The following is a 26,824-nucleotide window of genomic DNA, read 5'->3' as shown; positions in this document are numbered from 1 at the left end:
TCAGCACCGTTTTCTTATGCAGTATAAATTATTCTTCCTTTTGAGATTTGGCATTCTTGAAAATCTGTCCTGATGAATGAAAGACTAAAAACTTTGACAGCATGTCTTTTTTTTCAGCAAAAGGGAAGATTCTGAATATTGCAAAGATGTTGCCTAAGCCATTGAACTGGAGTCCTCAATCCCAAGGGACTACCTCAGAAGAATCACTCATAGAAACAGAAAATAGAGTAAAACGTGGCCATTTCTCCCATTCTAAATTACCTGCAATGTCAGACCTCCATGGTCATCTTACCCAGTTGGAACTCACTTATAATCTTACATCAAACTTTAAAAATCTTACCAACTGTATATGAGTTGAGTGAAGTAACGGATATCTCTGCTCCAATCAGTCCAAACAGTAATGGCTGGAAGATGGCCCAGGCATTGGCAGTGATACCTTCAGCTCCACCCTACCAATCAAAACGTAAAAAGTAATCTTTGCAAAGTGTCAATTTAAAGGAACTAAATGACATTAACTGACAACCTTAGAACACAACATTAGGAAGCATTCGACACATTATCTAATTCATCTCCTGAACAGATCAAATACACAAGGTCAGCTTCCATATGCCTCTTTATACTCCACAAATATATCCAATGCTGCTAGGCAAACTGTCATGAATTATAGTATTTATATATTTGAACATTGGTAAGATTTAAACCACTGTTTTCACACTCTTGCTCCATCCAAAAGAATTCCACTCCTTTAACTCCATCTCCATAGCCTTGCTTCTTGCTCCAGGCAAACCGCAACCTTCTGTTCTGTTCCCATCGCATATAATAAGAACATAAGAACATAAGAAATAGGAGCAGGAGTAGGCCATCTAGCCCCTCGAGCCTGCCCCGCCATTCAATAAGATCATGGCTGATCTGACGTGGATCAGTACCACTTACCCGCCTGATCCCCATAACCCTTAATTCCCTTACCGCTCAGGAATCCATCCATCCGCGCTTTAAACATATTCAGCGAGGTAGCCTCCACCACCTCAGTGGGCAGAGAATTCCAGAGATTCACCACCCTCTGGGAGAAGAAGTTCCTCCTCAACTCTGTCTTAAACCGACCCCCCTTTATTTTGAGGCTGTGTCCTCTAGTTTTAACTTCCTTACTAAGTGGAAAGAATCTCTCCGCCTCCACCCTATCCAGCCCCCGCATTATCTTATAAGTCTCCATAAGATCCCCCCTCATCCTTCTAAACTCCAACGAGTACAAACCCAATCTCCTCAGCCTCTCCTCATAATCCAAACCCCTCATCTCCGGTATCAACTTGGTGAACCTTCTCTGCACTCCCTCCAATGCCAATATATCCTTCCTCATATAAGGGGACCAATACTGCACACAGTATTCCAGCTGCAGCCTCACCAATGCCCTGTACAGGTGCATCAAGACATCCCTGCTTTTATATTCTATCCCCCTCGCAATATAGGCCAACATCCCATTTGCCTTCTTGATCACCTGTTGTACCTGCAGACTGGGCTTTTGCGTCTCATGCACAAGGACCCCCAGGTCCCTTTGCACGGTAGCATGTTTTAATTTGTTTCCATTGAGATAGTAATCCCATTTGTTATTATGTTTATCACATAATCCCAGCTGTGAAACACTACTTGCACAGGTCACCACTGCCATAATCTGACAGTAACCTATACAATCCTCAGCTCTAGAATGGATTTCTCCAATAACTATCTTGCTAGTCTCTGTGGTTTACCCCTTTAAAAACTCCAAATCATTACAGATTTTAATCCTCGCTTACACATGCCCACAAGGTTCACCCCACATGACTTTGGTAACCTAAGAGTTCAAGTCAGGTGGGCTGAAATGGTGGTGGGCTATAAACTACCAAGGTTACAAAGATAGGGAGGGAAAAGACCATTACAACATGATACAAATACAAGGTTGAGAATTTAATTTGGTATCATTCGATTCTGAGAGCCAAGATGAGCAGAAGTGATAAGGACCTGCACAAACTCCCTTCCTTAGCTACCAATTCCATCCCTCTCAATTCTGGCTCCTGTCTAAGTTGAACCACACTGTTCACAGCCTTGGTGACATATTGAACCCAGAGGCGAGCTCTAAGATCAGTAAGATTGTCTATTTACACCTCAGTCTAACTCATCTCTGCTCCTGTCTCAGTTCATCTGCTGCTCAAATCCTCAACCGTGTCTTTGGTCACTGAAGATTTGACTATTTCAATGCACTCTTGGATGGCCTCTCACATTCTACCCTCTGTAAACTTGAGGTCATCCAAAACTCTGCAGCCTGTGTCTTAACTTACAAAACTCCCATTCACCCATCAAGCCTTGCTTACTGACCTATACTGACTCCCAAATAAGCAATGTCACTATTTTAATATTCTTATCGTGTTCAAATCCCTGACCTTGTCCCTCCTTATCTCTAATTTCCTCCAGCCTCACAACCTTCCGAGATATCTGTGCTCCTCAGATTATGGCTTCCGAGCATCCCCAGTTTCCATGGCTCCACTACTGGCGGCCGTGCCTTCAGCTGCCTGGGCCTCAGGTTCTGGAATTGCCTCCCTTAATCTCTCCAGCTCTCTGCCACTCTTTCCTCCTTTAAGGCTCTCCTTAAAGCCCATTCAGTGAAATTGTTTCTTTCATACAGCTCTGTGAAGTGTGGTGGGAATAATATGTTGAAGCCGCTAGTGTGATATTCCTGGTCGAGTAGCTCAGTTGGCTGGGAAATGTCAGCGAGGGGCCTGTAGCGATTTTCACAGGCCCTTTTTTTAAAGCGTAATCAGCCTCACACTGGAAATCAGCGCGAGGCTGATCACAATATGTAAATCGTCATTTCCATAGCATTAGTGAGCCCAGGATGGCATCACTTGGGCTCGCTAGTGTGTGTCCACCCCCCTCACCCACCAGCGGGGGTTAAAGTTGGTCCCCATCAACAGGGACCAGCTGTGAGCACCCCGCTGGTGGGGACAGAGGCCATTGAGAACCCCCCCGGGAGGTCAGTGGCAGAGGGGGTGCCCCTTGGACAGTGCCAGCCTGGAACCCTGGCACTGCCCACTGGGCACTGAAAAGGGGACAGGGCCAATTGATGGTGGTAGGGGCGGGGGGATTCCACTGCACACTGTATTAGGGATCGCTGCGGTTGGGAGGCAGAAGGGTGATCAGGGTCGGCCCTGGCGGTGGGGGGGGGGGCTGTCAGGGAGGCCGGCCATCGGGGGGGGTGGTGGGACAGGAGCAATCGGCAGGCTGGTGATTGGGGGGGGGCGGAGGGGGGGGGTGCGCGCATGCACCGACCTCCCTACTGAGAGATTGGCACATGTGCAATGGCCTGTTCAAGGGGCCGATGCAAGCCTCTCGAGTGGGATTAGGACCCACCCCTCCCCTTACTGGTGTGAATTCCCCGACAGCACTCTGTGACGCACAGAGTGGCGCAAATCCATCCCACCAAGTACACCCAAAAAACAGACAGGAAAATCTCCTGTTTTCCCATCTGTTGGGTGCTCAGATTGTTTTGGGAAAATCACCCGTGTTGTCTTTGTTGTTGGATAGGAGAGTCTTGGGACAGCAGAGTTTTGGATGAGTACTCACTCATCTGGTGATGAGTTCTTGACGTTGGGTGATGGTAGAACATTGGCCAAGTCAGGGGGACAATTCCCTGCTCATCCAACAGTGTATGGGATCTTTCACATTCATCTCAACAAAATAATTAATGTTTCTCCAACATCCCACTTTTTATAAACTGCATCACCAACACTCCAGAAGTATCAACAGATTATGTAATACTCCTTCTGCACTGTATAAATGTGAGATTCTGTGCATATAGACCTCGTGTACACTCAGCCTTCGTTCCTAGCATCAGGTTCCTGCAATTCCCTTTATTACATCGAGGCATGCCGAGGGTAGGATATATAATATTCCAAATGTGGCTCCAAATGATTGATGTAAATTACATCATTTGTCTTAATTTATCACATTTTAAAAATTATTTGTTCATGAAATGTGGGCCTCGCTGGCTAGGCCAACATTTATTGCCAATCCCTAATTCATAGAATCCCTACAGTGCAGAATCAAGTCTGCACCGACTCTCTGACAAAGTATGTTACCCAGGCCCTCTCTCCTGCACTATCCCTGTAACCCCACACATTTAGCATGGCCAATCTACCTAACCTACACATCTTGGGACACCAAGGGGCAATTTAGCACCGCCAATCCACCTAACCTGCACATCTTTGGACTGTGGGAGGAAACCCATACAGACACAGGGAGAACATGCAAACTCCACACAGTTACCCAAGGCCGGAATTGAACCCGAGTCCCCGGTGCTGTGAGGCAGCAGTGCTAACCACTGTGCCACCGTGCTGCCTCAAGAAGGTGGTGGTGTACTAACTTCTTGAACAGCTGCAGTCCACGTGGTGTCGGTACACCAACAATGCTATTAGGAAATGAGTTCCAGGATTTTAAATCCAGCAACAGACTTCAGTAAGGCCTTTGACAAGGTCCCGCATGGGAGGTTAGTTAGGAAGGTTCAGTCGCTAGGTATACATGGGGAGGTAGTAAATTGGATTAGACACTGGCTCAATGGAAGAAGCCAGAGAGTGGTAGTGGAGGATTGCTTCTCTGAGTGGAGGCCTGTGACTAGTGGTGTGCCACAGGGATCAGTGCTGGGTCCATTGTTGTTTGTCATCTATAGCAATGATCTGGATGATAATGTGGTAAATTGGATCAGCAAATTTGCTGATGATACAAAGATTGGAGGTGCAGTGGACAGTGAGGAAGGTTTTCAAAGCTTGCCGAGGAATTTGGACCAGCTAGAAAAATGGGCTGAAAAATGGAAGATGGAGTTTAATGCAGACAAGTGTGAGGTATTGCACTTTGGAAGGACAAACCAAGGTAGAACATACAAGGTAAATGGTAGGACACTGAAGAGTGCAGTAGAACAGAGGGATCTGGGAATACAGGTACATAATTCCCTAAAAGTGGCGTCACAGGTAGATAGGGTTGTAAAGAGTGCTTTTGGTACATTGGCCTTTATAAATCAAAATATTGAGTACAAGAATTGGAATGTTATGGTGAGGTTGTATAAGACATTGGTGAGGCCGAATTTAGAGTATTATGTGCAGTTTTGGTCACCTAATTATAGGAAGGATATTAATAAGGTTGAAAGTGTGCAGAGAAGGTTCACAAGGATGTTGCCGGGAGTAGAAGAATGAGGGGAGATTTGATAGAGGTGTATAAAATTATGATGGGTATAGATAGAGTGAATGCAAGCAGGCTTTTTCCACTGAGGCTAGGGGAGAAAAAAACTAGAGGACATGGGTTAAGTGTGAAGGGGAAAAGTTTAAAGGGAATATTAGCGGGGGCTTCTTCACACAGAGAGTGGTGGGAGTGTGGAATGAGCTGCCAGATGAAGTGGTGAATGCGGGCTCACTTTTAACATTTAAGAAAAACTTGGACAGGTACATGGATGAGAGGGGTGTGGGGGGATATGGTCCAGGCGCAGGTCAGTGGGACTAGGTAGAAAAATGGTTCGGCACAGCCAAGAAGGGCCAAAAGGCCTGTTTCTGAGCTGTAATGTTCTATGGTTCTAACAGTGGAGGAATAACGATATAGTTTCAAGTCAGGATGGTGAACAGCTTTACGAGAATTTTTCCAAGTGGTGGCGTTCCCATGCGTTTGCTGCCCTCGTCCTGCGAGGTGGCAGAGGTTGCGGATTTGGAAGGTGCTGTCTATCCTATCCTCTGTCCTGCTCTTGTAGCCACAGTATTTACATGGCTGGTACAGTTCAGTTTCTGGTCAGTGTTAATCCCTAGGATGTTGATAGTGGGAGATTCAGTGGTGGCAATGCCATCAAAGGTCAAGGGGAAATAGTTAGATTCTCTCTTGTTGAAGATGGTCATTGCCTGGCACTTGTGTGGCATGAATGTTACTTGACGCTTATCAGCCAAAGTCTGAAGGTCTTGCCGTATCTGGACATGGACATGCATGCAAGATGCACCTTTTTTTATAATTGTAATACTTCATACTGACTGGAATTTTTCAATAAATGATTAACAATCACCACCATTAGTCAAAGTCAGATGTTAATTCTTCATTGCTTTGACATCTTTAACAAAGGATTCAACTAATTAAAATGTCAGCCTCCAGTGTACAGAATTAGAAACCTTACACCTACCTTGCCATCAACCCACCCAACACCAGCAAGAAAAGCCATGACAATTGTACACAGTCCTCCAGAACCAGGGAAACCAAAAACTCCTGTAGCAAAAATAGCAAACACAGCCAGACCCAGCAGGAGGTAGGAACGCTTCATCACAAGATCTTCCTGTAAAGGAAGAATAAAATTACATCAAATACTTGTTTTTATTTTAGATTACAGACAAAGATACACATATTGCTTCTATAAGAACAAATAAGTAAAGAGCTGCTGTCAAAATAATGACTTGTTAACCTGTGCTTTCCATTGGGAGTTTTACAGATGTTTAAATTCAGCAGTAACACACTGCTTATTTGGGGATTCCAAATCTTTACGGTTGTTAACACTCTGGATTTGGATACATGCAATTTATGTCCATGGAGAATTATGTGTTATCTGCCATGGATAAACAGGATTGCATTGCGTGGGTTTCTCAGCAGGCTGCTTCAGAGACTGAAATATGCTGTGTGTCGCAAACATTTCTCTGACTAAAAATAAAAAACAACCAGTTTGCCAACTTCTCCATTACAGCTACCAAACTTTGAGATTCCATTGCTACGTCAGATAAATTTGGAATTATTCCTACTAGGCCATCACCTCAATGGACAATCTTGCTATCCTTCTTGAAGGTATCCCTATTCTCCCTCGCAGGGTGTCACCATGATGAAGGAAACTACTGCGACTGTTGAACTATAATATCCTAATTACTAACGATTGGTACGGCAGTCATTCCATTGGCGTGCACTAGCCATTCTTATCCAAACTGATGGCTGCTGCCAGCATAAAAAGTCCAAACTTAGTTACAGCACCTGGTAATGTTTGCAATAAAAATGTGGCACAGTAATTCCAGGCTACTAATCTAATCTCAAGGCTTAGGTGGTGGTTAAAAACCATTCATGCTTTGCTCCTATCATTTATCACATCAGCTGTGGCCCCAGATTACTGCTTTGTCATTTCACCTAGTTATTCATTATTATTTAATCTAAAAATCTCACTATACTTACGCAATACAAGACAAAGGTTTTGAACACATATTTACATTAACAGACAAGAAAAGGAGCTGATATGAGCGGTTCAAATTATTCCCACAATAGAAAGTCATGGGATAAATACAAATCACAACACAGCTGGGCTAGTCATATTTGTCTTGCCACCAATCTGGATAAAGAGTAAATTAGTTGATATATAGCATACTGATCCAGAAAACAACTTTCTTGATGTTTAGCTGGAGCTGTAAGTTTTACACAATACAGAATAGGAAAATGGTTTAGTTGCAAAACTCCCCCTTTGGCACATACATCTGCTGAACTGGAAATAGGGTCATTGCAACTGGACAGTTATCTTATTGTAGTAAGGAAACATCCTCAGCCTCAGTCTGCTCATTATACTTAACTCTGGACATTCTGTTTAAACATCACTGTCAGTGTAATTAGCTCCCTATCTGACTCAAGTCGTATCTAGATTCAAGCAGGAAGTTATGGACTGTTTCTAAGTTTCAAAATTGCTCGCTAGTTCAAGAGACTGAAACTGGACACATATTCTAACCTGGATCTCACATACATCTTTTACAGGACAAATGATACGGTTAATTATACCCCGAATGAATTGTCCTATAAATACATCTTAGAGTGCTATTTGTTTTAGCTGCAGTGTCACAACATTGGTCATGAACCTTTAGTTGATAATGCACTAAAATGTTCAGATCTCTTTCTCCAATGACTTCAGTTCTTATCTCTGAAGGGATGTGGATATGTTAAGCATTTGTCCAGCACATATGCATAACATTGCATTCTCTCAAGTTAAATGTCATTTGCCAGTCACAGGCCCAATCACCCAACACATCTGGATCTACCTGTAGTAGTAAAGCCTGATACTCACAGATCATTTCCCCCAAACCTACAAAAAAGTAATTGAGTCAGAGGTTTACAGCAGGGAAATAGGCCCTTCAGCCTAACTTGTCCATGCCACCCATTTTTTTTAAGCTAGTCCCAGTTGCCCACGTTTGGCCCATATCCTTCTATACCCATCTTACCCATGTAACTGTCTAAACGCTTTTTAAAAGACAAAATTGTACCCGCCTCTACTACTACCTCTGACAGCTTGTTCCAGACACTCACCACCCTCTGTGAAAAAATTGCCCATCTGGACCCTTTTGTATCTCTCCCCTCTCACCTTAAACCTAAGCCCTCTAGTTTTAGACTCCCCTACCTTTGCCAAAAATAGTAAACAGCAAAGATCCGAGGACTGATCCCTGCAGAGGACCACTGGTGACCAATCTCCAAGTAGGTCCAAATCCATCACTAACCACTTCCGGCTGTGAAAGGTTTAATGGTTCCCACTATTCAATACCCAATAAAACACTTAGATGAACCACCCCCCCAAACAACATATGAACATGTCTTACAGAAAGGAGGAGGTGGGGAAAACATTTTTTTCCACTTTTCAGGCAAAATACATAAAATTAAAATTGAACAACCATCTGAAATTAGGCTTTTGAAACATTTTGCAAGTGATCCCTTATTCCCAGAAGGTTGGCTCCATGGTGCATTCCCAAAGCAAATTAATGAATGTGTATGCACTTCTTGAATCCCCAACCTTGGTGAAATGATCTGCTATCTGAAAGAAAATAACTACTGGCAAGCAGGTTGTTTTTGTTGCTTTCCACCTCTCAGGCCCACAATTGTTAAGCGTCATCAATATTATCTGCCTTGGAGGTATAGCCCCACTGCCAATAACATCACATTCAGGGGATTACATCAAGCGCGCACTTTCCGCATTGCGTTAAACACAGTTATAATAGATTAGTAAATAATCACTAAGACATTAGCAAGATCACTTATTAGAGCTCAGGCCTGATTAAATAAAAATCTTTTAATGCAGAAAATTGCAGCTCATCTTAGTTTAGTCAGTACTAATACCTAATAATTTGGTTAATTGCACTTTAGTCATCACACATTAATCTGTTCCAGGTGCGCTTAGTTCAGTGCTGACTATCAATTATGGTAAAAATTACAAACATGTACAGCGCCATACTGCTATAAACTGTAGGTGTATCATTACCTTACTGCATACAGGGCAACTCCTGCTTAGGTTCGCCTTGTAATCACACACAACCTCTCTTCAACTTGTTTGTTGACAAAATAGCATCTAAACCACCAAATACAGTTGAATCGAGCAATGGGTAAAAGAGTCAGCAAATACACAACTTGATCATTGATATTTATTCAGGGATGAATAAAATCAATCTCAAGGCACTGTCACTGCATTTGCAGAATGCAATAGGTCCAAAATCTTTTAGCATTTGGGGGATATGTTTTCTTTGGTATTCATAAGCTATGAAACAATACTTAGAGAATTGACACACAAGGGAGACAATAAGGACATGAGACAGTACATCCTGGAAAAAGGGAAATGGAATAATTCATGCATGAAATAACAATAGAAACTCGTATGTTAATCAACATAATGAGAAGTTTAACAACACCAGGTTAAAGTCCAACAGGTTTATTTGGTAGCAAAAGCCACACAAGCTTTCGGAGCTGCAAGCCCCTTCTTCAGGTGAGTGGGACCCACTCACCTGAAGAAGGGGCTTGCAGCTCCGAAAGCTTGTGTGGCTTTTGCTACCAAATAAACCTGTTGGACTTTAACCTGGTGTTGTTAAACTTCTTACTGTGTTTACCCCAGTCCAACGCCGGTATCTCCACATCAATCAACATAATGGGCAGGGTGTTGTTGCAATGCAGCATCTTACAGTGTCCCTCTTAGACAGATTATTCTGCACCCTTCTGCTCAAAAACATTTGGCTTTCTAATTTGCTGGAAATACAAGCTGATAATGGTATTGACATTAAGGAATCTGAGATCTCACCGCCACCAGTCTCCACTCCTCCACTGTTGCTAAATTATCAGGCTGCTTGTCTGTGCAGAAAGTTCCACCAATTAAATATCAGGAGGTCTGAAACCTTTGTCATTAGTTCCCACCACATTCCCCTCCCTCCCTCTCTCTCTCTTTCCCTGTTCACAGGTGTCTTGTGACTGAAATCTTTGGTCAAGCGTTTGGTCATCTGTCCCAATGTCACCTTGTGCGACTCATTGCTAAACATTTATTTGCCATATTCTTGTTAAGTGCTATAGGACATCTTATTACATTAAAGGTGCTATATAAATGCAATTTTTGTTAATGGTGGGACTAACAGTGTATCTCCTTAACCAATGAGATTTAGGCATTAAAAAAAATGGAGAAGGAAATCAGGTAAATTAGAATCAAATCGGGTGTAGAAAGATAAACAAAGAAAAAAAAACTGGATAAAAAGAGTGGAGATAGAGAAACAAAATGAAAAAGCCTTTGTTTTATAATGCTCCTGGAAAGAACCTCAGGATGATGTTTACATTAACGGTGCCAGTACTCATGTAAGTTAGCACTGAAGAAGAACGCAAAATTTTAACATCTGACATCTCCAAGTCTTTATCAATTGACTGCAATCAGAAATGAGATCGAACAGGCCAGAAGTCAACTGGTATTGAATTAAGAAATATCAAGTCGCTAAAAAGGGTACCTAGCTGTCTCCCTTTCTAACAGCACTGTGGGTACACCTACATCAGAAGAACTGCAGCAGCTCAAGAAAGCGGTTCCTCTACGCCAGGTTTAATGGTCAATTAATATGTAAATTCAGCAAGTTACTTGAAGTGAACTATTTGTACAAAGTAACCAGTATAGCGGCATAAGTGGACCAGCTGGGGATTCACAACTCTCAGTGCAACTTTTAATCCTCTGAATATGCTTTGCCAGTTTGTCCATTACAGCACTGAACTAAGCACACCTGGAACAGTGTCATCTGTGTGTGATGATTAATGTGATGACTAAACAGTGCCATGTTTACAGAGTTAGTTTTCAAGCAAGATACTATAAATCATGCAGTTATAATTTCCAGTGTGGTACCTCCACTACATTTGAACAATTCAAGCTGAATCTCTAAAGTTGTTCGTATTACTTCCCTAAAACATATGGCATGATTTGATCATGGAGGCTGGTGTGGAAGAAGGTGGCCAGTTTTGATCTGTCAACGTTACCATCTTTCTGTTACAATATAGGAATTAGGAAGGGCAAGCCATTATCTTGCATGGTTCAAAGAGAAGGCAATTCTATGGGCCTGGACCTAAAAATTGGCAAGTCACGTTGCAGCTTCATAGAACTTTAGTTGGGCTGCACATGGAATATAGTGTTCAATTCTGGTCGCCACACTACCAGAAGGATGTGGAGGCTTTGGAGAGGGCACAGAAAAGATTTACCAGGACGTTGCCTGGTATGGAGGGCATTAGCTATGAGGAGAGGTTGGAGAAACTTGGTTTGTTCTCACTGGAACAATGGAGGTTGAGGGGTGACTGGATAGAAGTCGACAAGATTATGCGGGGCATGGACAGAGTGGATAATCAGAAGTTTTTTCCCAGGGTGGAAGAGTCAATTACTAGGAGGCATAGGTTTAAGGTGCGAGGGGCAAGGTTTAAAGGAGATGTACGAGGCAAGTGTTTTTACACAGAGGGTGGTGGGTGCCTGGAACTCGCTGCCGGAGGAGGTAGTGGAAGCAGATACGATAGTGACTTTTAAGGGGCGTCTTGACAAATACATGAATAGGATGGGAATAGAGGGATATGGTCCCCGGAAGGGTAGAGGGTTTTAGTTCAGTCGGGCAGCATGGTCGGTGAGGCTTGGAGGGCCATAAGGCCTGTTCCTGTGCTGTCATTTTCTTTGTTCTTTGTATCCTGGAGGATGCTTAGAGAACTTCTCAAACTTCTATTTTTAAATCGGTTTTGTGAGCAGCTGGATATTACAGAACTAAGTGTTGCACATGCTGAGAAAATTTGAAGTTTGTTAATATTTGCCTGAAACTGCAGAAGAACAACTATATTATCATTATGGTCTCTGAAGAGAAAACACAACCACAATGCTTCAGAATGGTTATTAAATCCTTGCTCTAATTATTTTAAAATTAATACTGAGAAAAGAACAGAAAGGTTCCAGATTGAATTTTTCAGCAATTGTAACTACCTGACCAATTTCATATTATTTTATTAATGTGGCTAACACAATGACTGTTAAATGTTTAGTTTACAATATTTTTAAGAATTGTAATATCCAAATGGCTTTTCCCTACCTGGTCCCTGCTAGGAAAGTATCGAAGGAACAATCCAATTGCAGCTCCCGCTGCTATCCCAATGAGAACTTCAAGGAATCCCCTGAGTATATTGGAAATCATCGAACCTTCATAAACAAATGGGATTTAATTAGTTCAGTTCCAAAGACACCGAGAAAGCTAAAACTTAGAGCAGCACCAGCCACATGGCTGGGACTTTTATATTTTAGGACTATAATACTGTGTCTTACAGTATACACCGTACACTGTAATTTTCTTTCGAGCTTGTAATCTATGAACATACTTTCTTTCAAAGTTGAGTTTGGTTTAGAAAAATGATACCATGGCTGTGCCAAACATTATTAGACAAAAGAAGGGAGTCGCCCAAACTTTTAGACTGAAGTAGCCTGGAATTCAAAGTGGAATGGCAAACATGATATTTTCTCCATATATTAAATAAAGTGTTCATTTAATGAAGGGCGCTTCTCAACTTTTCCCATCTGCTCGAAATGGATTTTCCAAGTTGAATTATGTACAATACATTTAGCAAAATTACAATTACAATATATTTTTAAAACACCTTTTGTAAAAACTGACTTGGAAGAAATTGCCCTGTTCGATATTGCAGGGGTCCAAATGTGTCAGTCGACACACAAGTCAATAAGCCAAGGTTCAGGATTCTGTTGGGCCGACAGGAGTCATGGCAATCAGTCAGAGACAGAGCGCACAATGTCCCTCAGTTCCATGGGGAAGGCCTGACAAAATCAAGTGCCTTCCGTTGGACCTTCTCTGCGGTTGAGATTCCTAGAAAAGGAAGCCCACCCAGCGTGAGCTGCCAGCTAATCAGAAGCCGACTGCCCCTCCTGTCACCAGTATCAGTGGGAGCAGTGGCAGCAATGCACCTATTAGAGGACCAGGGACACTGAGCCTAAATGTGAGTGAAGGTAGGATGGGAATAACAGGACCTAGGATGTTGCAGGAGAGGATGGGGGATGTGGGTTGGAGGCAATGGAAGGGGCAACAATCCTGCTGCGCAAAGCTGGGTCCCTCGATCAGGCACAGAGTGGCTGAAAACGGGGGACCTCTCCTCTCATTTTTAAATGAGTCTAATTAACATCCCCCTGGCGGCAACAGAGAATCCCATGCCAGCCCCTTCCATCATCCAACTTAATTGGGGGAGGTTTGCCACCGCAGTGAAACTGACACAGGAGCTCTCCCACGATGAAGTTAGCATGGTCATCATGATTCCCACATGATGGCTGCATTAAATCCAGCCCAAAGTGTTTTTCAGCTACGTATATTAGTTTAATTTCATCATATTGCAGGCTTAACTACTTTCACTCATTTCCTTGCTGACATTTGATTCACTTTAAAAAATAGATACCATCAGTCTGATTAGAATTCATTGTAAACATTTGATTTTTTAAAATCTGTAACTTATGGCTTTATTTCTCACTGACAATGCATTTAATAGTATAAAAGGGGCAGTCTCAATCCAGATTCAAGGTTCAGGGTGACAACAGGATAAACAGAACAAGACGCTATAGAGGGATGAAGCTTACCCTACATTTCACTGGAGTCAGTTCAGGTCTAAACACTTGCAGTTCACATTATACAGTTTTAGCATTGATATGAAGCTGAAAATATTTCAACACAAGTTGAGCATGTGCACTCTATACTTTGAAGGGCTCAGTTGAGTATATTCAAGACTGAGGCTGACAGATTTCTTTGTCATTTGGAAATCAATGGGTAGGGTGAGAAAGTGGAGTTGATGTAGAAGTTTAGCCATCATCATAATAATATTATGTATTTGTATTTTTTTTATTGGCTTATTGAAGCTCTGTTGTGTTAATGTATTTGTGTATTCACTGGAAGTGACGTCACAAGTCCCTAGCACGGGAAACAAGCAGAGAAGAAGCAACCATGTCAGAGAATGCACTCGTGTGTTCTCCGTTGTTCTAAATCCTCTGTGCTCCCGAGCATCATTCTCCAATAAACAAAAAAAAAAACAGGTGACTAAGATGACAAATAGCACTGCTAGCCACCCGGGATGAAGAAATTTGCCACGAAAAGTCGAGAAAAAAAAGTTAGAAAAGAAGCATCTCTCATGTGCCGTGGACCTAACGGGCTCGGTGGACATGAGTGACGATAATCTGCTGCAAAGCAGTTATAGAGCTGGGTGTGCTAAATAAGAGCCAGAGCTCAGGTTGTTGTCTTGTGAGAAAGAAAATCAAGACAGCTACTGGAAACACGTTGCAAAGCGTGCACACAGGAAACCTCCATTAGTAGAAAAATGGCAGGAGTTTTTTGCGCCATGGGGCAATGAAGCTCCTATTCTAAGCATTTTGAGCACCATCATCCGCCAACTACCATCTTTGGACCACACACAGGAATTCTGTTACTTGTATAGCAAGTAGAATGCAAATATGGGCATTGCTTTTGTCTGGACATACTTACAGCATTAAGGACCGACAGTCAAGTCTACATTGTAACACAGATGGACTTTCAAGATTGCCACTGCCAGGTAGTTCAGACACTGTTGAGAAAGCAACACTTCCTCTACAGTTCAGACACCAAGACAACCTCTAGTGCCCACGTCAACACTGATTAAACCCACCAACTTTGTCCTCATCACTACCAGCAAAATGAAAAATTAGGAGTCAAGTGTTTTCAGAATGGAATGTGAAGGATTTGGATGGAAAAGGAATGGACTTTCTGTTACAGCTTTTGGATAAATTCTACAAAAAGGATGACTTATTGGAAGCATACGAGGTTGGTCAGCCAGCCTTTGACAGATTTAAGAAAACATGATCAGTTCATGGAGGAATATGCCGAGGACTTTGACAGATGGTGTAAGAGACTAAAGAGATTTAAACTTGACATCCTGGAGTCAGTATTGGATTTAAGTTGCATGATTATGCAGGCATTTCTCGATAGACTTTTGAGTGTTGATGGGGGTTCAAAAACCTCTTTTTGACCAAATGATTGCTGTCTAAAATAAATTCTCAGAAGGCGGTCATTTCTAACTACTTTCCTATTGAATACAGGCAACTCTGCTATAAAACAAAGGATGAAGGGTTCGATGGTGACCAAGGTCCCGGGTTCGATTCCCGGCTCGGGTCACTGTCTGTGTGGAGTTTGCACATTCTCCTCGTGTCTGCGTGGGTTTTCTCCGGGTGCTCCGGTTTCCTCCCACAGTCCAAAGATGTGCGGGTTAGGTTGATTGGCCAGGTTAAAAATTGCCCCTTAGAATCCTGAGATGTGTAGGTTAGAGGGATTAGCAGGTAAATATGTGGGGGTAGGTCCTGGGTGGGATTGTGGTCGGTGCAGACTCGATGGGCCAAATGGCCTCCTTCTGCACTGTAGGGTTTCTATGATGATTTCTATGATTTCTATGAAGTTTAGAGAGAGACAAGACATTAAACACAGGTTCCAGTGCAAGGATGGGTTATTGATGGGTGGTCTGAAAACGGCCATACTTTAGGCAAATTTGAAAGTTGAGTGGAGCCGAGATGGTGCCGACGTTTAAATCCAAGAAATGCACAGGGAATGGTTAATCAGTGTTATTGGTATGACCCCAAGTATCATTATACAATGTGTTGCCCACAGCAAAAGATTTTAGTGCATGAAACAGATCATTCCGAGGTTGAAAATGATGACGGGGATTGTATTGGTCACAGAGTCTGAATCCAGTGATGAGTATTTTGATGGCTGATTCATTCAAATGTGTAGTTTTAGATAGGTTTGCACTTCCACAGTGTGTAGGTTGGACTGGCTTAACTGCTACCTGGAGGCTCTTGTTGAGGCAGATCAGTGGAAAGTTAAGGAGTATGAAAGCTCTACGTGCTTCAGGCTTGGATATGACTACTTGCCAGCAACTTCTAAAAGGGTAGACCTCCCTTGCAGGATAACTGAGATCAGCCTTTTCATCAGCACAGATGTGGTTTCTAGCAAGCTTTGATGCTAGACATGAATAATGACAAGAGTGATCGTGTTTGGGAGGACTGTGGATCTACAATTTACTAGGTCAGGCCACTACTGCTTGCCATGAAGGAATGATGTGGAGATGCCGGCGTTGGACTGGGGTAAACACAGTAAGAAGTTTAACAACACCAGGTTAAAGTCCAACAGGTTTATAAACCTGTTGGACTTTAACCTGGTGTTGTTAAACTTCTTACCATGAAGGAAGCCAGCAATTTCTCATCAAAGAATTCAAGAAGTCTCGTTAACTTCCAGGAATAAGCATTGGTGAAGATGATTATTTGGAAGTTGCACAGACAGCTTGCACATTCGGCATCACAAAAACTGAAAGCTTTGCTGCGAGACGCTGGAGTGCTTGATTAAGAATATGAAACTTCACTGAGCAAGTCACGGTTCAGTATGAAATGTGCATAAAATATAAAGACACCACTACCACTGGATGTGAGTTTGTTAAACTCCCTGGCAAATGGCAATGTAGTAGCACTTAATAAGTGTTAGAGAGAAGGGAGATTTCCATAATATAATGGGTTGACACAAGTCACTAATTATTTGACTGCTTTATGAAAAGAAATGCCTGTTCCAAGAAATCGCTAACTCTATTGGAAGAGGGGTGTCTTGTTATGACGGAAACTAAAACTTTTGTAATTATGTGTATATATGTGATAAAGGGAATGTGGGATCTATAATGTTAAACCAATTGTATGGTTAAAGATAGGTGATGCTCATTGACCCAACTATAAATGGACACAGTTGGAAGAGCTGGGTGTGGGGAAATAGACAGAGGTGAGAATAAACTGGCTTCAGGTAAAAGACAAGCTTCAAACTTATTCATTCACCATTTACTATTGTTGGAATTAACAAGTCAGTGAGAAACCAAAAGGCATAAATTTAATGCCATTCTCAAAAGAACAAGAATACTTAGTTTCTTATCTACTGGTTGAAAAGTAGATACGAAATGAGTTTGGGCTTAACTTTGTTCTTAATCAATAGAATAATCAATATAGAGTAAAGCTGTCCTAAAAATCAGCAGCACCACTCAAATAGGAATGGCTGATGCAGAACATGAAAATGCTACATTAGTGCAATATGGGGTGCTATGTTGAAGCTACGACTAATATTAAAAGAAGAAGCTTTACTCTGCACATGACTACACTTAAGCCGACAATAATATCAAAGCAAAATACTATGAATGCTGGAAATCTGAAATAAAAACAGAAAATGCTGAATAAACTCAGCAGGTCTGGCAGCATCTGTGGAGAGAGAAACAGTTAACATTTTGAGTCCATTTAGTTAAAGAGAGGATTTTGTACTCTTTAAGAGATGGTGGAACAGCTGGAGCAAAATAGAAGGTCAGTGATAGATGTGAGCTAGGAGAGATTGCAAAAAGATGTTCAGGGAATAAGACAAAGGTAGGACCTGTACATGGCAGTGTTAAAGACTAAAGAAGGTACTGATAGTAGCACACAGACAAGAAAGGTCAGTGCTCGGTGTAAATAAAACTAAAGAACAAGTGACAGATGGTTTGGTGGGGGACTGGTTGTGTTGGGACAAAAAACATTTTTGGATTGTAAAAAAAGTGTCGAGATGAAGGAAAATGTTCACAGTCTAGAGTTGTTGAACTCAGAATCTAGAAGGCTGTAGTGTATCTAATCAGAGGAGGAGATGAATTCCTCCATTTGCATTGGGCTTCTTTGGAACTTGCAACAGGCCAAGCATGGATATGAGAGTAAGTTGGTGAGTCGAAGTGTCAAGTGACAGGAAGGTTGGGGTCATTCTTGCAGACTGAGCAAAGATGCTCCACAAAGCGGTCACCCAGTCTGCATTTCGTCTCGACTGCATTGGGGGCAGTGAATGCAGTAGACCAAATTGGAGAAGATGCAGGTGAAATGCCATTTCACCAGAAAGGAGTCTTTGGGGCCTTAGAGGCATGGGGTAAAGGGACAAGTGTTGCAGCTTCTGGTGATTGCATGAGAAATTGGGAAGAGTGGAACCTGCAGAACGCAGTGGGAGGGACAAAGGAGATGTGTATCACGGGCTTTTTTGGGGACTGCATGTGGCCAATCGGCAGCAACTTGTATGCTCTTATTCTAGATCAAAGCTTACCTGAGGAAAAGGCTATCCCTAGACATGTATTGAAGCCTGTAATAGCCAGGATATCGTCAAAGCTGCCTGCAGCCATAAGTAGTGTTGGGATTCCCTTGTCAACACCATAGCGTTCTTTCTGAAGCAGCAGCATGCATGGGACAACTACAGCAGGTGATACTGCACCCATCACAAACCTGGGAACACAAAATTACAGAATATGGGAGTATAGCAAGATATATAAATATTTACATCATGAAGACTAAAGTTATTTGGTAAATTTTCCGACCGAATAGGAAACAACGCCACATTTATATAGAGCCTTTAACATAATTAAACATCCCAAGGCACTTCACAGGAGCATTACAAAACAAAATATGGCACCAACACATGTATGTAAGCCACAAAGAAATTTTCGATCAGGTGACCAAAAACTTAGTCAAATAGATAGTGTTAAGTAGCATCTGGAAGGAGGTAGAGAGGCAGAGAGGGAATTCCAGAGCTTAGGGCCCAAGCAGCTGAAGGCACGGATGCTAATGTTGGGGCAATTAAAATTGAATGTACTCAGAAGGCCCAAATTGGAGGAGTGCAAATATCGAAGCTGGAAGAGATTCTAGAGTTAGAGAACAACAACTCCAGGGAGGAATTTTAAAACCAAACTGCTGCTTGATCAGAAGATGACGTAGGTTAGTGAGCACTTGAGTAGTAAAGTCCAGAGGTAACAAAGGTATGAATGAGCATTTCAGCAGGTGAGCTAAGATTTGAGTCAGGCGGTGTTACGGAGATGAAACCTGACAGTCTTAATGATGGCGTGAATGTGTTTGGAAGCTCAACTCAGGATCGAACATGATACCAAATTTCCAAACAGATTGGTTTGGTCCCAGACAGTTGCCAAGGAAAGGGATGAAGTTGGCAGCTATGGAATGGAGCTTTCAATTTGGAGCAGGTCCAAATACAATGACTTCCATTTTCACAGTATTTAATTGGTGGAAATTTCTCCTGATGAGGTACTGAATATCAAATAAACTGTCTGATAATTTAGAAACAGGTGGAGGAGTCAAGAGAGGTGGTGGGAAAATGTCATCAACCTTCATGTGAAGACTTGCTGTGCTTTTGGATTATGTCACTAAGAGGCAGCATGTAAGTTAGAAATAGGAGGGGGCAAAGATTAGATCTTGGGAGACTCCAGAGACACTGATACAGGAGCAGGAAGACAAGTCATTAAAAATGATACTCTGGCCATGATCAGATAGATTAAAATAGAACCAGGTGAAAGCAGTCCCAATCACTGGATGACAGTGGAAGGATGTTGGCGGGAAATGGCATAGTTAACCAAGTCAAAGGGTACATTCTGTCAGTGGCAGACTCCCTCTGAAGAGGAAACTGGATGAGTAACCTAGAGATCGAAGGTAATGCTCTGGGGACCTGGGTTTGAATCCCATCATGGCAGATGGTGAAATTTGAATTCAATAAAAAAAATCTGGAATTAAAAGTCTAATGATGATCATGAAATCTAGTGATGATCATGTTTACAGCATGGAAACAGGCCCTTTGGCCCAACTTGTCCATGCCACCCTTTTTTAAAAAAAAACCCCTGAGCTAATCCCAATTGTCCGCATTTGGCCCATATCCCTCTATGCCCATCGTACCCATGTAACTATCTAAATGTTTTTTAAAGATAAAATTGTACTTGCCTCTACTACTACCTCTGGCAGCTTGTTCCAGACTCTCACCACCCTCTGTGTAAAAAATTGCCCCCCTGGACACTTTTGCATCTTTCCCTTCTCACCTTAAACCTATGCCCTCTAGTTTTAGACTCCCCTACCTTTGGGAAAAGATATTGACTATCTATCTTGTCTATGCCCCTCATCATTTTGTAGACCTCTATAAAGTCACCCCCCAGCTCCAGCGAAAAAAAGTCCCAGTCTATTCAGCCTCTCCTTATAACTCAATCCATCAAGTCCCGGTAGCATCCTAGTAATCTTTTCTGCACTCTTTCTAGTTTAATAATATCCTTTCTATAATAGGGTGACCAGAATTGCACACAATATTCCAAGTGTGACCTTACCAATGTCTTGTACAACTTCAACAAGACGTCCCAACTCCTGTATTCAATGTTCTGACCAATGAAACCAAGCATGCTGAATGCCTTCTTCACCTCTCTGTCCACCTGTGACTCCACTTTCAAGGAGCTATGAACATGTACCCCTAGATCTCTTTGTTCTGTAACTCTCCCCAGTGCCCTACCATTAACTGAGTAAGTCCTGCCCTGGTTCAATCTACCAAAATGCATCACCTCGCATTTGTCTAAATTAAACTCCATCTGCCATTCATCAGCCCACTGGCCCAATTGATCAAGATCCCGTTGCAATTGGAGATAACTTTCTTCACTGTCCACTATGCCACCAATCTTGATGTCATCTGCAAACTCACTAACCATGCCCCCTATATTCTCATCCAAATCATTAATATAAATGACAAATAACAGTGGGCCCAGCACTGATCCCGGAGGCACACCGCTGGTCACAGGCCTCCAGTTTGAAAAACAACTCTCTACAACCACCCTCTGGCTTCTATCAAGAAGCCAATTTTGTATCCATTTAGATACCTCACCCTGGATCCCGTGAGATTTAACTTTATGCAACAACCTACCATGCGGTATCTTGTCAAAGGCCTTGCTAAAGTCCATGTAGACAACATCAACTGCACTGCCCTCATCTACCTTCTTGGTTACCCCTTCAAAAGACTCAATTAAATTTGTGAGACATGATTTTCCACTCACAAAGCCATGCTGACTGACCCTAATCAGTCCTTGCATCTCTAAACACCTGTAGATCCTGTCTCTCAAAATACCTTTCAACAATTTACCCACCACAGATGTCATAAAAACCTATTTGGTGTACTAATGGCCTTTAGGGAAGGAAATCTGCTGTCGTTACCTGATCTGCCCTACATGTGACTCCATATCCACAGCAATGTGATTGACGCTTAACTGGCCAAACAAGCCACTCAAGGGCAACAAATGCTGGTCCAGCCAATAAACATTGCTTAATTGGAATTAATTTTTGATTTTACTTGGTATTCAATAGAATATTCAATAGAGAGTAAAAATTTACTCAAAGGAAAGGAAGAGAGAAGTGCTTACAGTCAGCTAAGAACTTCTGAAGTATTGTCATTGTTGTAATGTAGGAGAAGTCCAATTTCCACACAGCAAACTTTCCCAAACAGTGACGCAATTGTGTTCAGAGAATCTATGTTCTTGTTGTTATTTAAGGGATAAATATTAGCCAGGACAACGCAGACAAATCCCTGTCCTACTTCGAAATAGTGTCATAGGATCAGTTACATCCCTCTGAGAAAGTAGACAAGCCTTGGCTTAAAGTCCCATGACAGTGCACTGGATAAAGCACCGGAGAGTCAGCCTTGGTTTTTGTGCTCAACTCCTTGAAGGGGGACTTGAGTGCACAATCTCTGACACAGAAGTGAGAGTGCTATTAACTGGGCCGCAGCTGACACCAAGTTAAAATATATCTAATAAAATTTAAATCAAGACTAAGATCCTGAAATTCTTCTTATATTTCTTGTAATTATCAGTTCTGTTCTTTTAATAAATGTGCTTACCCCAAGATAAAACTCCATGACCACGGAAGATGCAGTAGATAATGCCCAAGAACTGCACAAACACAAGCTTCGCTAAGACAAGGGCCAAATGCCAGCCTAAGACACACGGCCTTCAGTTTCCGAAGAGCCTAAAAATAAAAGTATCTTGTGTTACCTCAGAAGGAATAAAAATCGACTGAAAACGATGATAAAGACAATGCCCTCTTTATTAGAAGATAAGAAATAGAAGCAGGAGTAGACTATATGGCCTGGCAAGTCTGCTCTGCCATTCAGTACAAGCATTATCGTAACTCCCTATTCCTGTTGGCCTCCCATATCTCTCGATTTCAAGGGGCCTAAAATTTGTCCACCCCAGCCTTAACTTTATTCAATGGTGAAGCATCAACAACCCTCCGGAGCAGAGTTTTTCAAAGATTCATAGCTCTTCAGGAGAAATTTCTCCTCAACCATTCTCAATGACCGCTCATTATCCTGAGACCTTGTTCCTGTGTTCCAAACTCCCCAGCAGGGGGAAACAATCTCTGTGTCTGCCCTATTAAGCCCCTTCAAAATCTTGTGTGTTTCAATGAGATCATCTCCCCTTGTTCTAAATTCCAGAGAATATCAGCCCAATTTCCTCAGTCTCTCATCATAGGAGAACCCTCTCACCCTCAGAACTAATCTTCGCTGTACATCCTCCAATGCAAATCTATTGTCCATTAAATATGGAGACCAAAGCTCCATACAGCACTCCAAGTATGATCTCACCAAAACCCTGTATAATTGTAGCAAGTCTTCTTTGTTTTTGTACACTTGCATGCTAGTGTTCCTTGTACAGGTACACCCAAATCCCTCCAGATATCAGCATTTATAAGTATCATCTCTTTTAAAGAATGTTGTGCTTTTCTATTCTTATGATCAAAGTGAATAACCTCACACATCCACACATTATACATCATTTGCTACCTACCCAAATCTCTGCAGCCTCTTTTTGTCCTCGCACCTTAGGTTCCCACCTATCTTTGCATTATATATATTATATTACTGACAAAGATGGAAATATAGATGAATAATATGACACAATATTGTAGAAGTAGTTTCATCTAACTTTGGAACTTTATCGCCAGAAGGTAGGCAACGTGGCACACATCACATATCAAGTTTAATGATTTGAACTTTAGTATTACATTGACTATGTTTCATCTTCATTTGTTATTAATGAACATAATATGCACTCAAAGTATATGCAGTACAATTCAAAAGAAAAACTATTTACATACAGGCCTAAGTAAGGAGCATTAGCGTTAATGCAGGAAGAAGTTGAATGTACAAAATTAGTTTACATAAATGAGTGAATTACAGAATACTTCAGTGCAGAAAAGGCCCTTCGGCCCATCGAGTCTGCACCGACGCATGAAATGCCCTTGGCCTGCCCACCTAATCCCACTTGCCAGCACTTGGCCCATAGCCTTAAATGTTATGGTGTGCCAAGTACTCATCCAGGTACTTTGTAAAGGATGTGAGGCAGCCCACCTCCACCACCCTCCCAGGCAGTGCATTCCAGACCGTCACCACTCTCGGCGTAAAAAGGTATTTCCTCAAATCCCCCTTAAACCACCCATCCCTCACTTTTAACTTCTGTCCTCTCATAACTGACCCTTCAGCTAGGGGGAACAGCTGCTCCCTATCCACCCTGTCCATGCCCCTCATAATCTTGAGCAGCTCAAACAGGCCGCCCCTCTTTGCTCCAACAAAAACAACCCAAGCCTTTCCAATCTCTCTTCATAACTTAAATGTTCCATCCCAGGCAACGTTCTGGTAAATCTCCTCTGCATCCCCTCCAGTGCATTCATGTCCTTCCTGTAATGTGGCAACCAGTACTCTAGCTGTGGCCTCACCAAAGTTCTATACAACTCCATCATGACCTCTCTGCTTTTGTAATCTATACCCCGATTGATAAAGGCGAGTGTGCCGTATGCCTTTTTCACCACCCTATTAACCTGCCTTTCCGCCTTCAGAGACCTATAGACAAACGCGCCAAGGTCCCTTTGTTCTTCGGAACTTCCTAGTGTCAGACCGTTCATAGTATACTTCCTTGTCAAATTACTCCTTCCAAAGTGCATCACCTCACACTTTTCAGGGTTAAATTCTATCTGCCACTTATCCACCCATTTTTTTCCTGTAACCCAGCACACTTAACCTCACTGTTAACCACCCAATCTTTGTGTCATCCGCAAATGTATTGATCCTACCCCCCACATAGTCATCAATGTCATTTATATAAATGACAAACAACATGGGGCCCAGCACAGATCCCTGTGGTACGCCACTGGTCACTGGCCTCCAGCCATTAAAGCAGCCGTCTGTCACCACCCTCTGTCTCCTACCACTAAGCCAATTATGAATCCACCTTGTCAGATCACCCTGTATCCCATGTGCATTAGCCTTCTTAATAAGTCTCCCATGTGGGACTTTGCCGAAGGCTTTGCTGAAATCCATGTAAACTACATCAACTGCACTACCCTCATCCACACACTTGGTTACATGCTCAAAAAATTCAATCAAATTTGTTAGGCATGACCTCCCTCTGACAAAACCATGCTGACTATCCCTGATCAAACCTTGCCTCTCCAAATGGAGATAGATTCTCTCCTTCAGAATCTTCTCCAGTAGTTTCCCAACCACAGATGTGAGACTCACTGGTCTGTAGTTTCCTGGCTGGTCTCTACAACCTTTCTTAAATAGTGGGGCCACGTTAGCTGTTCCCCAGTTCTCTGGCACCTCCCCGGTGAGGTCGACCTCAACCGGGATCTTGGGTTCATGTCACACTATCTGTAACTCCCACAACTTGCCTGGACTTGCAAAGTCTCACTGGCTGTCCTGTCTGGAGACAATACACATCTCTTTAACCTGTGCTAATGCTCTCTCCACTCACATTGTCTGTACCTTTAAGACTTGATTAGCTGTAAAGACTCGCATTCCAATCATTATTCATTATTCTATAAATTGAGTTTGTGTCTTTATATGCCCTGCTTGTGAACAGAACTCCCACTCACCTGACGAAGGGGCAGCGCTCCGAAAGCTAGTGGCGTTTGCTGCCAAATAAACCTGTTGGACTTTAACCTGGTGTTGTTAGACTCCTTACTGTGTTTACCCCAGTCCAACGCTGGCATCTCCACATCATGACCTCCCCGCTGGCCAGGGAGGAATTAAAAATTTGGTCAGAGCCCCTGCAATTTCCTCCCTTGCCTCCCACAACTTCCTCCCTTGCCTCCCACAACAGCCTGGGACACAATTCATCCGGCACTGGAGATTTGTCCACTTTTAAGCCCGCCAATACCTCTAATACCCTGTCACTCCCTATGATAATTTTCACTAGAGCCTCACTGTCTCTCCCCGAGTTCCATAACTACCTCCTCATTCTCATGGGTGAAGACAGATGTGAAATATTCGTTTAACACCCAACCAATGTCCTCTGCCTCCACCCACAGATTTCCCTCTTGGTCCCTAATGGGCCCTACTCTTTTGCTGGTTATCCTCTTCCCATTAATATACTTCTAGAATATCTTAGGATGTGCAGAGACATAACTTCACATTTTTCATAATTCATTAGAAAAAGGTGGAGTGCCAGATGCCGGAAGAGTTGTGGATAGCTAGTGTAGTTCCTATATTTAAGTAGGGAATTGCAGATTAGTTCGCTTAACATTGGTGGTAAGGAAAATAATAAATCTTTTTTTAAAGGCGAGAATAGAACATCTGAAAAAAACTATAATAATGAACAGTCAATATGGATTTCAAAATGGAAAGTTTTGCTTGATCTAACTTATTGACTTTTTTAGGAGGTAACAGAATTAGACAATGGCAATGTAGTGAAGGTAGCTTATCTATTTTTTCAAACCGTCTTTGATAAGGTGCCCATAAATTAATGAAAGTCAGAGAATGCACAGTCAGGGGACAAGTGGCAAAATGGATTGAGAGTGGACTTCAAGAAAAAAAGGAGGGAGTGGGAGTAAAGGGTAGTTATTCAGAGTGACAGAAGGTGGGCAGTGGCATTCCACAAAGATCAGTGCTGGGACCACTGCTGTTCACAATATTCATTAATTATTTGAGCCTTTTGGGCTAAATTTGCAGATGACAAAATCAGCAGGGGCAAACTGAAGAGGATTGCAACAAATTACAAGAGGACATTAATAAACTTGCACAACAGGAGAATAATTGACAAATGAAGTTACACACAAATAAATGTCACTTGGTACATTTTAGTAGGAAGAATAGGGAGGTCACTTCGTATTTGGAAGGTGCGAGTCTAGGTGAGGTAGAGAACAGTGGGATCTTGGAGAACTAACACATCAATCACTACAGGGTTAGCAATAAAAAAGCTGAACTTCTAAAGGGAATGAAAAAGTAGGGAAGTTACACTGAATCTGTATCAAACTTTGGTTAGACCACACTTAAGAGAACTGGGTTTATTTCTGGTCGCCATATTATAAAAAGGAGAGAGACACTGGAGTGGGTGCAGAGAAGATTTACAAGGATGGCATCACAAATGTGTGGGTTTATATATCTGGGTCACTTTTCTTTTGGAAAATTGGTTGAAGGGTGACCTAATAGAGGTCTTTAAAATTCTTAAAGATTTTAATAGAGTGAATGTTTCCACTTGTGGGGAAGAACATAACTAGAGGCCATCAATGTTACATAGTCACCAAGAAATTCAATAGGGAATTAAGAAGAAACCTCTTTACCCAAAGATGGTGAGAACGTGGAACTTACTACCATAGGGATTGATGCATTTAAGGGAAAGTTAACTACTTCATGACAGAGAGGGAATAGAATGT

The 26,824-nt window shown here is 42.3% G+C and overlaps 1 protein-coding gene across 3 annotated transcripts in view; it reads right to left on the bottom strand.

The window, feature by feature from the left end:
- The window catches only part of LOC144482885 (sodium/hydrogen exchanger 9B2-like), a 142,935-nt gene that overhangs the window by 9,525 nt on the left and 106,586 nt on the right, over positions 1 to 26,824 (bottom strand). For all 3 annotated transcript variants that reach the window (XM_078201806.1, XM_078201763.1, XM_078201876.1), the window contains 5 exons: positions 22,011 to 22,138; positions 18,411 to 18,586; positions 12,348 to 12,454; positions 6,176 to 6,325; positions 341 to 449 (listed from right to left, as the gene is read on the bottom strand). In XM_078201806.1, coding sequence (XP_078057932.1) covers positions 341 to 449; positions 6,176 to 6,325; positions 12,348 to 12,454; positions 18,411 to 18,586; positions 22,011 to 22,138 — 670 coding nt within the window. The remainder of the gene's footprint in view (positions 1 to 340; positions 450 to 6,175; positions 6,326 to 12,347; positions 12,455 to 18,410; positions 18,587 to 22,010; positions 22,139 to 26,824) is intronic.

Source organism: Mustelus asterias, chromosome 1 (genome assembly GCF_964213995.1).
Source record: "Mustelus asterias chromosome 1, sMusAst1.hap1.1, whole genome shotgun sequence".
Taxonomy (NCBI): domain Eukaryota; kingdom Metazoa; phylum Chordata; class Chondrichthyes; order Carcharhiniformes; family Triakidae; genus Mustelus; species Mustelus asterias.
Note: the sequence above shows the minus strand (reverse complement) of the source record. Positions and strands in the feature narration are given on the sequence as shown.